This window comes from Lithobates pipiens, unplaced genomic scaffold, assembly GCF_037356315.1.
Source record: "Lithobates pipiens isolate NorthernLeopardFrog02 unplaced genomic scaffold, aLitPip1_a1.2 Scaffold_8, whole genome shotgun sequence".
In the NCBI taxonomy this organism is placed as follows: domain Eukaryota; kingdom Metazoa; phylum Chordata; class Amphibia; order Anura; family Ranidae; genus Lithobates; species Lithobates pipiens.
Genome location: NW_027507903.1, coordinates 207687703 through 207705613, shown reverse-complemented (window position 1 = coordinate 207705613; position 17911 = coordinate 207687703). Strand labels below are relative to the sequence as shown.

Sequence of the window (17911 nt, the reverse complement as noted above, 5' to 3'; positions counted from 1 at the left end):
TAATCTAATGTTCTGGAAGGGGCCAAAGCAGACTTCAGAAGCCAACTGAAATCTGTCAAGGTCTGGATAGGAGCTACGTTGCCCCTCAGGGTAGTCGAGTACCCGCAGAAGATGATAATCCAGGCAGCCCAGGACTGAAAACCCCTACTGCTGTAACCACGCCAGATCCGGGGCCAACACCTTGTGAACACCCGAGTAGTGGTGGAAAGACCAAAGTGCAACACCACGAGCTGATAATGCTCAGCACCCACAGCAAAACAGAGGAAGTGCTGGGGTCGGGCACATAGTGGAATGCATAAGTAAGCATTCGTGATATTCATAGAAGCCAGAAAGTCCCCATGATGAAGGGGTGCCACGACTCCATCCTGAAATTCTGTACCCACACAAAGCAGGTCAGGGCCTTGAGATACAGAATTGGACGTACCATGCCCTTCATCTTTAGGACTGTTAACAGGTTTGAAGCCCCTGAAACTGTTCCCGACATGGGAACCGGGACAATGTCACTCTGAAGCAACAGGGCTTGCACAGCTCCATGGGGAGAACTGCAAATGGCCCGGCGACAGACGCACATTGGAAGCAAAAACCTTTTTGGGAACAAAGCCAGTATACTATCTTGTAACTGGGCAAAATCAAGACCCCCCTCCCACACTCGAGACACAGGTGAGGACGCACCTTCAAGCTGAAGGGACCCTGTCCATGGGTCCAGAGAATCTTGCTCTCAGCGTGCAAGACCAGGTCTGTTCAGAAGGGTTTGAAAGGTTTTGAACCCTCATCAGTGGATCCTGAGGGCCGAAAAAACAACAAAAAAAAAAAAACAACTGTGCCGTGAAAGGAGGACAGCATCTGTGACAAGGCTCTTTTCCATTTTTAGACTGTAGAAGAGATACCCCCACCTTCCCTTGTGAGACACGTAATGACATCATCCAGGGTAGTCCCCCATAATACATGTCCAAGCACCGCTGTGGAAACAGAGAGCTCAGCAACCAGGGGATCAATGCGACCAAGAGGCATAGCAGACAAATTGCAGTGCCTAGACCAGCAGGTCCGCCAACACAGCAAAGGCAGGTGGATTCTGCTCCCCCTCCAGGGATGTCAGCTGGATCTTTAGAAGCCAGGGATTCCTCTATTGGAATCATGGTTGCCTTGAGCAGCATAAAGACAGGGGGTCCACTACTGGTGGAATAGTCCACTTCTGAAGGAAGGACTGGCCATTCCAGGGAGTACACGTGCCTCACACCATGTCCAGGGAAGGAGAGGAGAGGGCCCTGTACCTACCGTTCCAGCGCAGCGTGCGGGTAATGCTCCCCGACAGATCCCCCTCACCACCGAAGTGGGGGGGCTGTCGGCCATGAAGAACCCTGCGACTCAGGCCAAGACACTGTCGTATGCGACCTCACAAGACGTTTAACTCGCTGGGGCCAGCCCGTGTCCAGTGGGGTTCTGACGCAGCCGACTGGGCTGCACACACTCGCTGGTCAGACTGGGGAGACCACTGGATCTTAGTATCCAGCCTGTCTCCCAGCCTGGTAGTTGATCGTAGATCACCCCGGAGAAAAATCCAGGTAAAAAGGAAACAAAAAAATTCCCAGGACTAAAGATCCCAGCAGGGACCTAGGTCCTTCCTCCTGACTAGGCAGAAAAAAAAAGGATTTTTGTACTCACCATAAAATCCTTTTCTCTGAAGTTCATTGACGGACACAGTTCCATTAATCTTGACCGTAGGTTATGACGCCACCTTCAGGAGAGGACTAGGCAGAACATGTAATACTTGTGAAAAAAAAAAAAAAAACAGAACTGTACATTTCCGCCCAGGGGACAGTCCCTCTGGCAATAACCCCTCAGCCTGCTTCCTGCAGCTCAGTATGTCAAAAGGCAGTATAACGTAAAATTGGAGGGGTGGGTGCTGTGTCCGTCAATGAACTTCAAAGAAAAGGATTTTACGGTGAGTACAAAAATCCTATTTTCTCTTTCGTTCATTGACGGACACTGCTCCATTAAGATCTAAGAGTGACACATATCCATCAAAGCTCTCTGTGACATCCTGTAAGGGGATGTCATAGACTTGTGGTAAGAAGTAATTCTACTCACTCTGGTGGCGGAATATCACAAACAGTCAATCACTTGAAGATTGCTTTGGTTGCTGATGGATGTTTTCTGAACTTTGGTGGTTAATGCCTAATTCTTAATCCTTAGTCCTGCACGGGTGGATAAGAACTCTTTCTGATGATATGTTTAGAGACGATTTATCCTTAATTTTCACCTATTTTTTTTTTTGGATACATTTAGAGGCGATCTAGTGTCTCTCACTTTATTGTTATTCACCTTATTGTTTATTGCATGTGATTGGTCATACGAACAGAGTATGATCTCTATGGTTCACGTACATGTGGTTTTATGTTAAATGGTGTCATATTTATTTAGGTCACCACTGTGTTGATTTAGTGTTGCTTATATAGGGATTGTGTCACACACAATTCTTTAGTTTATTTTACATTAATACTCATGATTTAGATACATTATATTAGGTTAGCGCAATTCCTTTATTTCTCAGTTATTACCAGAGGGACTGCCCCCTGGGTGGAACTGTACAGTTCTGTTGTTTTTCACATGTATTATATGTTCTGCCTAGTCCTCTCCTGAAGGTGGCGTAATAACCCTACGGTAGAGCTGCACAATTAATTGTCAAGAATCGTTATCTTGCTCTTGATTAAAGTATTTCACAATTCATATTAGTAAAGAATTCTCTTTGCTCTTCTGAAGCCACATCTGTCAAAAGAAAGGAAGAGAAAAACTGGGCAGTCTGCCAAGAATCAAAACATTCTTTATCAGTTAATCAATAAACACTGTAAACAATCTGTCAATGGAATAGACTGTGTGTAAGTGAAAAAAGTTTAACCATTTAAAAACTAAAAAAAAATCTGACATTTGTTGGTTTCAAGATAAAATCTTTTTTTTTTGCTAGAAAATTACTTAGAACCTCCAAACATTATATATATTTTTTAGTAGACACCCTAGAGAATAAAATGGTGGTTGTTGCAATATTTTATGTTGCACTGTATTTGCGCAGTGGTCTTTCAAATGCAATTTTTTTGGGGGAAAAAAATGACTTTAATTAATAAAAAACTAAAACAAAAAACAAACAAAAAAAACAGTAACGTTAGCCCATTTTCTTTTTTGTATAATGTGAAAGATTTTACATTGCGAGAATTGTGATCTTTTTATTCTAAGCAAAAAAAAAAAATTGTGATTCTCATTTTGGCAAGAATCGTGCAGCTCTACCCTACAGTCAAAATGAATGGAGCGGTGTCTGTCAATGAACGAAAGAGAAATAACCTGTTTTTTTTTTTGTTTTATACAAAAAAGTCTTAATTTTCCCAAGAATTGTGGGAAAAAAATAAAACTTCAAAAAAACTCACCATGCCTCACTAAATACCTTGGACTGTCTACTCTCCAAAAAAAGGGTATTTGTACTTTCTTTGCTTGTTAGTGTCTCAGTACATCAATTTTCAGTGATTGGCACCATAGCTTGTAGACTTCATAACTTTCACACAGACTAATATCGCCTAATTTGGGTTATTTTTTACAAAAGATATGTAGCAATATAAATTTTGGCCTAAATTTATGAAGAAAAATTACTTACAAAAGAAACTAGAAAAGTAGGGCCCCCCCCCCCCAAAATGTTTGCCCTTTTTCACTTATATCGTAAAAAATAAAAAAACACAGCGGTGATTAAATACCACCAAAAGAAATCTCTATCTCTGTTTGGATACAGTGTAGTATGATTGTCATTCAAAATGTGAGAGCACTGAAAGCTGAAGATTGGTCCGGGCAGGAAGGTGTAGCAGTGCCCTGTATTTAAGTGGTTAAGAAGGCAGGGTCAGGTTTCATTTGGTCACAGTGGGACTTTTAAAGGAGGAAATCTATAGATTGAAGCTGTAACCTTGTAATCATGAATTTGTCTCATGGTTTCTGCTTGGCATTACCTTTCTGTGACAAAATTTATACTGTAAATGTCCTCCAATTCAGCTAATTTTCATGCCACAGTTATACATGTACACAGTTTAATCCCACTTCTGCACAATGCTGCATGAGCTTTTACCTTGATTCCACATTTGAAAAAGTTGGCAGCGATTCAAATTTTGTTTCTTCAACTTGGATCTCTTTCGATGCAGACATCATTTTTTTACGGTCTTCTGTTTCTGTAACCCCAGCCTGTTTTTGACAAGTGCAAACCAAGTTAGATTGTGTCAACATGTGAGCGGCACCACACACACATTTCATTTTCAACTCGTAAACATCTATTGCAACATAAACCAAGTCTTAAAATAAATAATTTTTGTGATTATAAAAAGGTCTTTGACCAGCAAATTGGTCCGGTCTGAAAGTGGTTAATAAATACATCTACATTAAAAAGGAACTGCAGTCTGCACACATAATTTGTAATTAAATATCTTTGCCATTCTGAAGCTTCTATCCAACGACTTTTCATATTATTTTATATATACTGTGATTCTGTACTTGTCAAACATGCTGCAGAAATCTCCTTCCACTGAGTCTGGCTGCAACCATTTTAACTGTGGGCAGCTGAAGCTGCTGCCTGTTCACTTCCTGGATTTACACATTCACACAGAGGCATACCTCCAGCTCTGCAGCTCTCATTGGCCCTCTTATGACTCACCCACCCCCCCCCCCCCCTTTCTGGCAAACTCTCTCTCTCGAGATCTGTGCATGTCATAAGCCTAGACTTTTTACCAGACAAGAAAAAGGAAATGGGCTGTATAAGGTATTTATTGGCAGAAAAAAAAAAAAGTTTTACTATCCAAAGTTAAAACAACAAGGGCAGAGGATTTAATAGATGGAAAGTTGAAAAAAAAAATGACTGAAGTTTCCCTTTAATAAAAAAAAATAATAATAAGAAAATAAAAGCTCCTGTATAGTTTACATCTCATCATCAGGTCTGCACAGAGGTATAGTATGGACATTCCATTATGGAGCTGGAGGAAGTAAACTATAAGTTCACTGATCCCTGTGAATACATTTGTTAATGGCTGACACGGCTGTGCTGGCTTAGGCCCCTTTCACACTGGGGCAGTGCGGGAGCCGGCGGTTTACCGTAATTTTAGCAGCGGTATTCGGCCGCTAGCAGGGTGGTTTTACCCTGCCGGTGGTGGCCGAGAAAGGGTTAAAACCACTGCAAAATGCTGCTGCAGCGCATAGCCACGCTGTCCCCTTCATTTCAATGGGCAGGAGCAGAATACACACTGCTCCAAAGATGCTGCTGGCAGGACTTTTTTTTACCGTTCTGCCAGCGCACCGCTCCAGCGTAAAAGACCTCGGGCTTTCACACTGGAGTGTGAGGGACGGCTTTCAGGGGGCTTTGCAGGCACAATTTTTAGTGATGTAGCACCTGCAAAGTGCCCCAGTGTGAAAGGGATTGTAGGGTTTAAGTAATGTTACAATGTTTCACTGTAATTGGGTGTAACATGAAACAAGGTCAGAAAGGTTAACTAAACCTTTAAAGTGTAACCACTTTCAGACCGGACCATTTTGCTGGTAAATGACCAGAGGTCTTTTTACACTTTGGCACTGCGCTGCTTTAACTGGTAATTGCGCGGTCATGCAATGTTGTACCCAAACAAAATTTGCGTCCTTTTCTTCCCACAAATAGAGCTTTCTTTTGATGGTATTTGATTGCCTCTGCGATTTTTATTTTTTGCGATATAAACGTAAAAAGACCGCAAATTTTGAAAAAAAATGATATTTTCTACTTTTTGTTATTAGAAAAATCCAATAAACTCAATTTTAGTCATACATTTAGGCCAAAATGTATTCAGCCACATGTCTTTGGTAAAAAAAAAGTCAATAATTGTATATTTATTGGTTTGCGCAAAAGTTGTCACATCTACAAACTAAGGTACGTTTTCTGGAATTTACGCAGCTTTTAGTTTACGACTGTCTATCTCATTTCTTGAGGTGCTAAAATGACAGGGCAGTACAAAACCCCCCCAAATGACCCCATTTTGGAAAGTAGACCCCCTAAGGAAATTGATAAGAGGCATGTTGAGCCCATTGAATATTTTATTTTTTTGCCTCAAGCGATTGAATAATGACAAAAAAAAAATTTTTTTTTTTTTTTTACACAAAGTTGTCACTAAATGATATATTGCTCACACATGCTATGGGCGTATGTGAAATGACACCCCAAAATAAATTCTGCTGCTTCTCCTGAGTACGGGGATACCACATATGTGGGACTTTTTGGGAGCCTAGCCGCGTACAGGGCCCCGAAAACCAAGCACCGCCTTCAGGCTTTCTAAGGGCGTAAATTTTTGATTTCACGCCTCACTACCTATTACAGTTTTGAAGGCCATAAAATGCCAAGATGGCACAAAACCCCCACAAATGACCCCATTTTAGAAAGTAGACACCCCAAGCTATTTGCTGAGAGGCATGTTGAGTCCATGGAATATTTTATATTTTGCCACAAGTTGCGGGAAAATTACAAACTTTTTTTTTTTTTTTTTTTTTTTCACAAAGTTGTCACTAAATGATATATTGCTCATGCATGCCATGGGCATATGTGAAATGACACCCCAAAATAAATTCTGCTGCTTCTCCTGAGTACGGGGATACCACATATGTGGGACTTTTTGGGAGCCTAGCCGCGTACGGGGCCCCAAAAACCAAGCACCGCCTTCAGGCTTTCTAAGGGCGTTACAGTTTTGAAGGCCATAAAATGCCAAGATGGCACAAACCCCCCCCCCCAAATGACCCCATTTTAGAAAGTAGACACCCCTAAATTTAGGGGTACACTAGTGAGACTAGGTAATAAATGGCGGGTGCCCTGAAACTATAAAAAAATAACTAACCAACCAGCGTCACCTGTAACAGTTATATGGTGATCACTGGTGAAAGGGTTAACTAGGGGGCAATCAGGGGGCTTTATGCGGTAGTATATGGGGGTCCCTAGCGCTATAAAAAGCTGCGGCGAACCTAAATACCTACCTGCCTAACTAGCGTCACCTGTGACACTAATACGGCGATCAGAAAAATGATCGCTTATTAGGCTGGGTTCACACTGGAGCGATGCGGAAACGCCGCGAATCCGCGGCGGGTTCCCGCATCGCATGCCTCCCGGCGGCAGTTCACACTGCCCTATGCGAACTGCTGGGAGTGTCAGTGAAATGTTACTGACACCCCCAGATCAGTTCGCATATCGCAGTGCGATCTGCAAACTCGGATCGCATGGTGTGAACACCCATGCGATCCGATTCTGCTGCGGGCCAAAAAAAGGGTCCCGTGCGAATTTGCGGCGGGTGCGGCGGGTGTGGCGGGTGCGGCGGGTGCGGCGAATGGCTGAACTCGAATCGCACAGAGATCGGATGTGATTTGCACTGCAGTGCGGTGCGAATCACATTCGTTCTCATAAACCGCTGCAATGTGAACCCAGCCTTAGTGACACTGGCGACGGGGGGTGATCACGGGGTTAAACCTTTATTGGGGGGGTTAGGGGGGTACATTAGAACTAAAGGGGGCTAACCCTAACTGCCCTAACAGTTATTACAGTCACAAATGACACCAATGCAAAAAAAAAAAAAAAAAAAAAAAAAATGACATTGGTGTCACTGTGACTGGGGGGCAGGGGTAATTGGGGGGGTGATCGGGGGGTAAAGGGGGGGTGTGAGTGTGCCTGGCATGTTCTACTGTGTGTGGGATGTGTTGGTGCAACTCACTGATCCGCTCTCCTCCGTGTCGGAACGAAAAATACCGACACGGAGGAGAGAATACATCACTTCCTCTCCTGTGTTTACATTACAGGAGAGGAAGTGATGTCACCGGGGATTTCCATTCGTCGGGAGCGATCGCGAGGGGGTGGCCATGAATGAATGGCCGTCCCCTCGTCCGGGATCGCTCCCGAACGAAAACCGACCGCCGCAGGCACCGGGCGGGGGCCCGATCGGGCCCCCGACCCGCGGGAGGCAAAGCACGTACATGTACGTGCTTATGCCTGCCCGTGCCATTCTGCCGACGTACATCGGCGTGAGGCGGTCGGCAAGTGGGTAAGTTCATTTTTTTTTTCTTGTGAAAACAAGGCTGCACTAATACCCTAAACCTTTCCCATGCTCCTGGATCCCACTAAATTTACCTCCTTGGGTGATGAGAGGTCAGTGCCCACTGACAGCTCATCACTCAGGTAAGAAGGGAGGCGCATATGGGGAGGGGGTAATCGGGGGTAGCTGCAGTGTTAAATATAATTTTTTTTCTGAAAAAGATGAAGAAACCCTTTGATTTGCATTTGGGTATTTTTTTATTTATTTTTTTCAGAACGTAAAGGCCATTTATTACCTATTATACTCAAACATTTAGCTCAACAAAGATTAGAAACAAGTTTGTTTTCATCACCTTTTCAGATGTGAAAGATATGTTTTATTTGGGATACTCCTTGACAATGATTGCCCTTTGAACTGGGAGAGATTGTCATCTCCACCATCCTGAATTATTATTTTTTGTATTGTTAATGAGCGCTACACACCTCCTTTTAATGTATTTTTATTAAACCCAACAGTGTTAGCTTCTACTAGCATGGATTTTGATATTAAAGAGGGATTCCACCAAAAAAAAAAAAAATTAAAACCCAGCAGCTATAAATACTACAGCTGCTGACTTTTAATAAATAGACACTCACCTGTCCCGGGTTCCAGCGATGCCGGCAGCCGAGGCCGATCGATCGCTCGGCCCTCGGCTGCTGCCGCCACCATTCTAGGTGAGGGAATCAGGAAGTGAAGCAAATCGGCTTCACTTCCCGGTTCCCTACTGCGCATGCGCGAGTTGCGCCGCGCAATAGGAAATCTCCGCGCTGTCACTGGGACCCGTGTGTGTCCCAGCAGACAGCGCGGCAGGGCAGGAAATGGCGTAGACTCCCACGGGAGTCTATGCCCGGAAGTGGGTGTAAATACCTGTCAATTGTGACACCGGAGGGGGGGAGGGATCCGATCAGCGGAGGTTCCACTTTAGGGTGGAATCCCGCTTTAAACACAACAAATTCTATTTTTTTAGGAAAGGGGTTAACACTAGGGGGCGATCAAGGGGTTAACTATGTTCCCTGGGAGGTGATGCTAACTGAAGGGGGAGGGGACTGACTAGAGGAAGTGACGGACCTTGGTTCCTAGCTAATAGGAACACACGATCTGTCACTCTTCACTTGTCCCTGTTATGTGTCTCTTGCTCACGACCACTCGTGGCCGGCGGTCATCGTGACCGTCAGCGACAGGCATCAGCACCCCCGCTGTGCAGTGGGCAGCCACGTGCGCCTGCTATCCCGACCCTGCGAGCCGACGTACAGCTACGATGGCTCACGCAGGGGTGCCAACCTGCCGCAGTATAACTGTAGCGGCTGGTCGGGAAACAGTTAAAGCCCCATACACACTATCAGTTTTTCTGCTGAGTTTTTCCTTCAGGTTTACCAAAACCATGTAGTAGAAGGGCCTGCCTGATTGCATACAAATTGAAACTAAGGTTTGACCTCATATTATATGGTTTTGGTAAATCTGAAGGGAAAACTCAGCAGAAAAACTGATAGTGTGTATGGGGCTTAAGAGTATTCATAACCCTTGAAATTTTCCACATTTCGTCATGTTACAACCAAAAACGTAAATGTATTTTTTGGGGATTTTATGTGATAGACCAACACAACGATGCACATAATTGTGAAGTGGAAGAACAATGATAAATGGTTTTCTAATTTTTTTTTACAAATATCTGAAAAGTGTGACATGTATTTGTATTCAGGGTGTGACATTGTTGCTCAATCTTCTTTGCAAAATAGCTCAAGCTCTGTCAGATTGGTTGGAGAGCATCTGTAAACAGCAATTTTCAATTGGAATTAGGTCTGGACTTTGACCGGGCCATTCTAACACATGGATATGCTTTGATCTAAACCAGTCCATTGTAGCTCAGGCTGGATGTTTAAGGTCATTCTTCTGCTGGAAGGTGAACCTCCACCCGAGTCTCAAATCTTTTGCAGGCTCTAACAGGTTTTCTTCTAAGATTGTCCTGTATTTGGCTCTATCCATCTTTCCATCAACTCTGACCAGCTTCCCTGTCCCTGCTGAAGAAAAGCACCCCAACAACATGATGCTGCCACCACCATGTTTCACAGTGGAGATGGTGTGTTCATGGTGATGTGCAGTGTTATTTTTCTGCCACACACTGCAATTTGCTTTTAGGCCAAAAAGTTCAATTTTGGTCTCATCTGACCAGAGCACCTTCTTCCGCACATTTGCTGTGTGCCTCACATAGTTTCTCGCAAACTGGACTTTTTATGGCTTTCTTATTGCCACTCTTCCATAAAGGCCAGATTTGTGGAGTGCACAACTAATAGTTGTCCTGTGGACAGATTCTCCCACTGAGCTGTGCATCTCTGGCTGTTCCTCCAGAGTTACCATGGGCCTCTTGGCTGCTTCTCTGATAAATTCTCTCCTTACCAGTTTAGGTGGATGGCCATGTCTTGGTAGGTTTGCATGTCTTTGGATGATGGATTGAACAGTGCTCCGTGAAATGCTCAAAGCTTGGGCAACACTTTTATAGCCTAACCCTGCTTTAAACTTCTCCATAACTTTATCCCTGATCTGTCTGTTCCTTGGCCTTTATGTTGCTGTTTGTTCACTAAGGTTCTCTAACAAACTTCTGAGGTTTGACACAGGTGGACTCTTTTTACTACTTAGGTGACTTCTGAAGGCAATTGGTTCCACTAGATTTTAGTTAGGGGTATTAGATTAAAATGGGGCTGAATACAAATAAATGCATGTCACACTTTTTAAATATTTATTTGTAAAAAATTTGGAAAACCATTCATTTTCCTTCCACTTCACAACTATTTGCCACTTTGTGTTAGTCTATCACATAAAATCCCAATAAAATAAATTTACATTTTTGGTTGTAAAATGACATAATGTGGTAAATTTGAAGGGGCATAAATACTTTTTCAAGGCACTGAACAGGTTAAAAAAAAAAAATCTGAAATGTTTGCTAGAAAATTATTTAGAACTCAAAGCATATTTTCTGAACGCAGAGCCCATGGAGAATAAAACAGTGGCTGTTGAAATTTTGCACGATATTGGAAAGCAGTTTTACAGTATCAAATGCAAATTTTCAGGAAAAAATACACTTTAATGCATTTTAGTGCACACAAAAACAATGCTCAAATCTGTGGTAAAATATAAAAGATGTCACTGCATCAAGTAAATAGATGCCAAACAATTAAATGAAACCACTGTTTACATATGCGTGCAGGACCTAGATGCACGTTCACATTTGAAATGTGAGCCAGGGGTGCTTTAAAACTTTTTTTTTAAAAGGTTTCTGATTTTATTTTGTTTCAATGTGTTTTTTACACTTTTTTTCTTCATTCAACTATATTGTTTTTACTAGGGTGAGCAGCCCTTGTAATAGCAAGGGTGGTAAGAAGTCCTCTTTATGGAGAGATCTGGGGTTTATTAGACCCCTTATCCCTCCTCTGCCCTCGAAGTCGGGCGTTCACAAGTTCGGTTTGATTGGCTGCTTCACTAGCTGGTACCAGCCCGGTAACCAAACACTGAAATTGAAGTGACAAAATAGATTGTTTTTTGTTCTGGGGTAACATTTGTGCTCATACAGCCCCCGACAGTATGTGGCAGTCCCAGTTTGTAGCAGGGAACAGTGGCAGGAGCCCTGTAGAAGTGGACCCCTTTTGAGCACTGAGTTATCTGGATCACATTTACTGGAAAGCTCACCCTTGGCTGAAAACCTTAATACCAGGATCATGGCTACAGCCACGATCTTTGTATAAATCACTTGTCATCCAGGCCATTTATATACATATGCAGGACAGTAAGTGCTTAATCAAAATTTTTAAGTCATTTTCTAAAAACAATTATATACAGTATTTTGACTGAAGTCAACTGGATTGTGCATTCCTTAGGACAATTAGAAATTTCTGTTCACTAGAAAAATGGTGAGAAGAAATCAAGTTTATAAATAAGTCAAACATAAGCCGCACATGTGTTGGACAAACCTGCTTTAAAGCTATAAACAAAGTAAAAAGGATTGTCACGCTGACCTAAGGAAACAAGCTTTGAAATAACACTACTAAATTAAATCTGGATAGGAGAAAATAAAATACTGACTATACAGTGTTACTTAATTCTCACAGGTGAAGTAGGCATAATAAATTTAGAAAATTACTATTTGGCTTTTTATTTATAACTGTCTGGGGAAGTTCCTTAGCAGAACCTACAAAAAATTGATCTTGATGCTTTCTTTACCTGCATTTAATTTTCACAGTAGCAGTTGGGATTTCAGCTTCATACGCAAAAAGGATATAATAAAAAAAAAATAAAAAAATAAAAAAAAAAAAAAACTTAACTGCTCACATTTTGTTGTGGTGAATAAAAAATTATAAAAGGAGAAGTAGGGCCAAAGCTTTTTTGGCCCTACTTCTCCTATGTATCACAGAAGTGCAGTTTGTTCTGCACTTCTATGACCAGTGGTTCTTGATCGATCCTAAAGTTACAGTCGGGATCCACGCAGATGCCTGGACCGGCAGCTAGCTCTGCCTCTTAATGATATGCTGAGAGGCTGAGCCAGCTGCTCTCACCCCTCATAGTTTGGAGCTCCAGTGAGTGATGGAGGGGAAGGCGGTGAAGAACAGAGAGCCGGTGACCGTCAGTCTCCGGAAAACTGAGAAACAAGCAATCAGCATTTTTTGATCACTCAATTCTCAATCTTCAAAGCATTTTATTATATATATATATATATACACACATACACATATATATATATATATATATACACATATATATATATATATATATATTTTTTTTTTTTTTTAAGAACCAATACTTCTCTTTTAAAGCAGAACTTAAAGTGGTTGTAAACCCTTACATATACCCAGTGAAGGGACTACCCACACGTGATATACAGAGATGAAACAAATCCCCCTACATAAGTTGTATCTATCTGCAGCCTTCTCTACGTTCAAAGTGCAGAACTTAAAAGTTTGCCTAAGAGGTTTAGAAAAAAGGGAGTTGGGAGCTAAAGTTAAACTCTATGGAGCTCAATTGCAATTATACAGCCGCCTGCATAACTTTGCAGCCAAAACAGGCATCAGCCGATGCACGGACATCTACCTTGTAGAATTTTGAAAAAGTGTGAACAAACGACCAAGTCGCCACTTTACACACTTGAGTGACAGACGCTTGATGTCGGAAGGCCCACAATGTTCCGATTGCCCTTGTGGAGTGGGCCGTGACCGGAAAGGGGGGCACCTGGCCCTTCAAGGTGTAGGCCTGTACTACAATCTGTCTGATCCACCTGGAAATGGTGGCCGACAAGATTGCCATGCCTTTTTTTGGACCAGCCACCAAAACAAACAAGGAGTCTGACTTCCGAAAGGGAGTCGTAGCAGACAAATACACCCTCAGAGCCCAAACCACACCCAGGGCATGAAGGGCCACCTCCTTTGGATGTGTCAGCTTAGGACACAGATGGTAACACAATGTCTTCATTGATGTGGAATGCCGAAACCACCTTTGGCAGAAAAGAAGGTCGCAGACTCAACACCACCGTATCTTTGTGGATAACCAGAAAGGGCGACTTGCATGACAAGGCCGCCAGTTCCGAAACATTCCTGGCCAAAGTAATGGCCACTAGAAAGACCACTTTCTGGGAAAGAGTCAACAGAGGGATCTCTCTGATATTTTCAAATGGCGGTTTTTGAAGAACCGATAACACCAGGTTCAGATCCCAAGAGGGTAACGGTGGACGCTCCGGAGGAACTACATGTCAGAACCCTTGAACAAAAGTGCTCACTAGAGAGTGAGACGCCAGGAGTTGCTGAAAAAAAGACAGCCAAAGCTGATATTTGTCCTTTAACGGTGCTTAAAGCCAATTTCTGGTCTACTCCTTGCTGTAGAAACAGCAGGATCCTAGATATAGAAAAAGAGCGCGGACGGCATCCTTTCTCCTCACACATGGAGATGTAGGCCTTCCAGGTATGATGATATATCTTCCGAGAAGATAATTTCTGTGCTCTCAGCATAGTTGGGATCACAGAGTTCGAAAGACCCCGATTCCTCAACACCTGGCTCTCAATAGTCATGCTGTTAAAACCAGCGATGGTAAAGCAGGTTGGAGAATCGGACCTTGAGACAGAAGGTCCTCTCGTAATAGCAGTCGCTAAGGGGCGTCTGCCACCAGGCACACTAGGCCTGCGTACCAGGTATGCTGGGGCCAATCAGTATTACTGGAATCCCCTCGGCCTCCACTCTGTGGAGCAGACGTAGTAACAGTTTGAGCGGAGGAAAGGTATAGATCAGCTGGAACTGATCCCACAGAGCAACCAGCGCGCCTGACGCGTCTGCCCAAGGATTTCTTGTCCTGGACACGAATCTCGGCACCTTCCAATTAAGACGGGAGGCCAGAAGATCCACGTCTGGTGTGCCTCATCGCAGGCACAGTAGCCTGAACACCTCCGGATGCAACGCCCATTCTCCATCTGGCGAATTAGGTAGTCCGCCTGCCAGGTCACCACTCCCAGGATGTAAATGGCCGACAGGGCTGGTACATGTCACTCTGCCCACTGAAGGATGTGAGCGGCCTCCCGTGCGGCAGCAGAGCATTTGTTCCTCCTTGGTCATTGACGTATTCCACCACCGTGGCGTTGTCTGACTGGATCCTTATCGACCATGTGGAGAGCCAAAGTCTGATCGCTCTCAGTTCGAGCAGACTGATCGACAACTTTGATTCCTCCACCAACCAGAGGCCCTGGGTCAACTGAACTCCCATTACTCCACCCCAGCCAGTTAGGCTGGTGTCTGTAGTGATCACTGTCCATTCCAGAGGTAGGAACGACTTCCCAGACCCAAGTGCCGGGGACCTCAGCCACCAGAGCAGGGAATCCCTGACTAACTGTCTCACCTGAATCTGCCGATCCACGGACAACAGAGATTTGTCCCATTTTGTCAAAATCTCCTTCTGCAGGACTCTGGTGTGAAACTGGGCATAGGGTACCACCTTGAAGGAGGCCACCATGAGTCCCAGGACTCACATGCAGAAGCGCAGCGACGGCCACCTGCGGTTCATCAACAGGTTTACTGCAGCTCTGAGAGTCTGCAGCTTGTCTGAAGCGAGAAACACTCTCGCTTCCATGGAGTCCAGCAGTAAGCCTAGGTACTCCAAATGCTGAGTCGGCACAGTCACCAAATTTTTTAGGTTCAACAGCCACCCACATTCCTGCAGGGTCTGCATGATGATCGCCACATCCTCCTCTAACTCTGAGGTGGAAGATGATCTCAGGAGGAGATTGTCTAGGTAACCCACAATAGCGATCCAGCGTTGCCGCAGCAATGACAAAACAGGAGCCAATACCTTGGTAAAGACTGGGGGGGGGGGGGGGCACAAACTGGTAGTGGGATTCCCCAACTGCAAATCACAGAAACCTCTGATCCCGAAGGCATATGGGTATGTGTAGGTACGCATCCTGGATGTCCAAAGACGCCAGGGAGTCCCCTTGATGGAGTGCAGCGACTACTGAGCGAACCGATTCCATTCTGAACCTCTGTACTTTTATAAAGTAATTGAGGGCTCTCAGGTCCAAGATTGGATGTATCCCTTTTTGAGGACTAAAAACAGGTTTAAATAGAACCCCAGGATTCCGGAACAGGTACTATCACCCCAAACAGAGCAGGTCCTTTACCGCCCCAAATAGTGCCTCCCGGCGAGCCGGGAATACGGGTATGCAGGAGGGGAAGAATCTGTTTTGCAGCCAAGAGAGGAACTCTATCTTGTAGCCTGAGGAAATCAGACCACAGACCCATTGGTCGGACAGCTGAGAGGCCCACCGGGCTGCAAACTCCCGAAGGCGAGCCCCCACCCGTGTTGCAGGCGGGGCAAACCTTCATGCGGTAGAACTGTTTCTCGCAGGCTTGCGGGTTCCGGGGACACTTTGGTCCTTCAGAGATCATCCTGTCGGGCTGGGGAAGCTTCGCCGAAGCCCCGGGCAGACAAAAAAGCAGTTTGTGAACGACAAAATGAGGGCCCTTGCCTACGGAGTGGCTCCTTAGCCTTCCTGGCCCGTGGGAGTAGTGTACTCTTACCACCAGTGGCATTTTTAATAACGTCATCCAACGAGGCTGCAAAGAGCCACTCGCCAAATAAGGGTAAATCCATCAGGCTCCTCAGCACCACTGCTGACACTAAAGCCCTGGATTAAAAAAGGGAGGGTATCCAGGGCCGCATCACAAACGTACTTAAGGCCTTGCACTAACTGCGTGGAACTAGCAGACCAGACAGGAGAAGCCTGTTGCTCCCCCAATTTGCGGTGCAAAAGTTATGCCCACTCAGTAAGTGTCTGCGACACAAGTACGGATGCTACTTACAAAATACAACTCTAAACAAGGAACGGGCCACTGACTTGGCCTTCCTGTCCGTGGGGTCCTTAAAGGCAGGAGCCCCCTCTACAGGGATCGTGGTTACTTTGTTTAACCTGGATACTGGGGGGGTCCACGACCGGAGGAGCTAACCATTTTTTCGGAAGGCTCTCCTCATAGGGATAACCCACCACCATGCATTTGGGGACCGAAAAGGTCTGTTGAGGTCGACCCCATTCCTTGTATATGAACTTATCAAAATAAGTCAGTTACGGAAACACCTTTGGTGTACAGGTTGGCTTACGGGACCCAAAAGGGACCACTACATCAGCAGAGGGATCTGCTGTATCCTGAAATTTCAGGGTATCACGCACAGCTGTGATAAGTGCTCCAACAAGCGCTTTATCGCGCACGGACCCAGACAGGGAATCATCCTCCCCTGTCCGAACGGTCCTGGTCAGCATCATCGGAAATGACAGAACAGGGATCACCAGCCTCAGCCAGGCCAGAGTCTGCATCAGAGCACTGCCTCCATCTTGGCAACAAACGTATTAAGGACCGTTGACAAAGCATCCAGAGGCACTGCATTGTCTTCAGGCGAACCGGTTGCAATTTCCTGGATTTCGGGGGAAGAAACACCAGTTTCTGAAGCCATGCTGACCCAAACCTGTCTGTGCCCTGTTGGTGACTTAGGACAGTGATGGTCCCACCCTCCTAACTGCATGCTGAGGGGCCCCCACTGCAGGACTGACCGAGTTCTGCACCGTCCAGATAGGTGTGCCTGTGTCCTGTGTAAGCTCCCAGATGCTTAAGAGATAAAACTGCGCTGTGCTGAGCTCCACTGTACGGTGCTGAAGCTGAAAAATGTGTTCAGGCTTCAACAAAATGGCCACCTAGCGTCCAGTATAAAGGACATAATCACAGGGAAAATGGCCACTGGGCTACAGTAAAATGGAGTCAGAGCATGCTGCTCCCTGGTCACACCAAAAATGGCCGACAAACTCTGTATTTAATGAAGGACAGTGAAAAAACAGGCAGAGAAATGGCGGTAAACAGCCTACAGCGATCAGCAGACAGCCTCCAGAAACCCAGGGGAGAGACCTACAGACATCCAGGGCACAGCTACTGAGCGCAGTCCCCACCCCAGATGAGAGACCCCCCCCCCCCCCCCCACGGGAAGCCCCGGTCTATGGTACACACACCGCTCAGCAGCCCATGCAGCATCCTCCACAGAGAAGGGGGGGAGGGAAGATAGGGACAGGGAGAGAAGAGGGAGGTGAGGGACCCCCCGATTGGCCTCCCAGGGAATGCCCAGCTACACAGCCCCACCGAGGCAGGGAGAGCTGTATTTACCAGTGCTGACGAGCTGGGAGACATTCCATCACAGACCCACTCTCTGATCAGTACGGGGTGGCTGCTGGATGACAGGATCTTTAATCTTAGGCAAAACGCAAACTTCTGCAGAAAAATTCACAAACCGATGGGCCCGCAGGGTTCCTAGGTCC

At 45.1% G+C, this 17911-nt stretch overlaps 1 protein-coding gene across 1 annotated transcript in view; it reads right to left on the bottom strand.

Annotated features, from left to right (window-relative positions):
* ASZ1 (ankyrin repeat, SAM and basic leucine zipper domain containing 1) overlaps positions 1-17911 on the bottom strand; it is a 575076-nt gene that overhangs the window by 179734 nt on the left and 377431 nt on the right. Inside the window, exon 11 of the mRNA XM_077471359.1 lies at positions 4100-4212. Coding sequence (XP_077327485.1) covers positions 4100-4212 — 113 coding nt within the window. The remainder of the gene's footprint in view (positions 1-4099; positions 4213-17911) is intronic.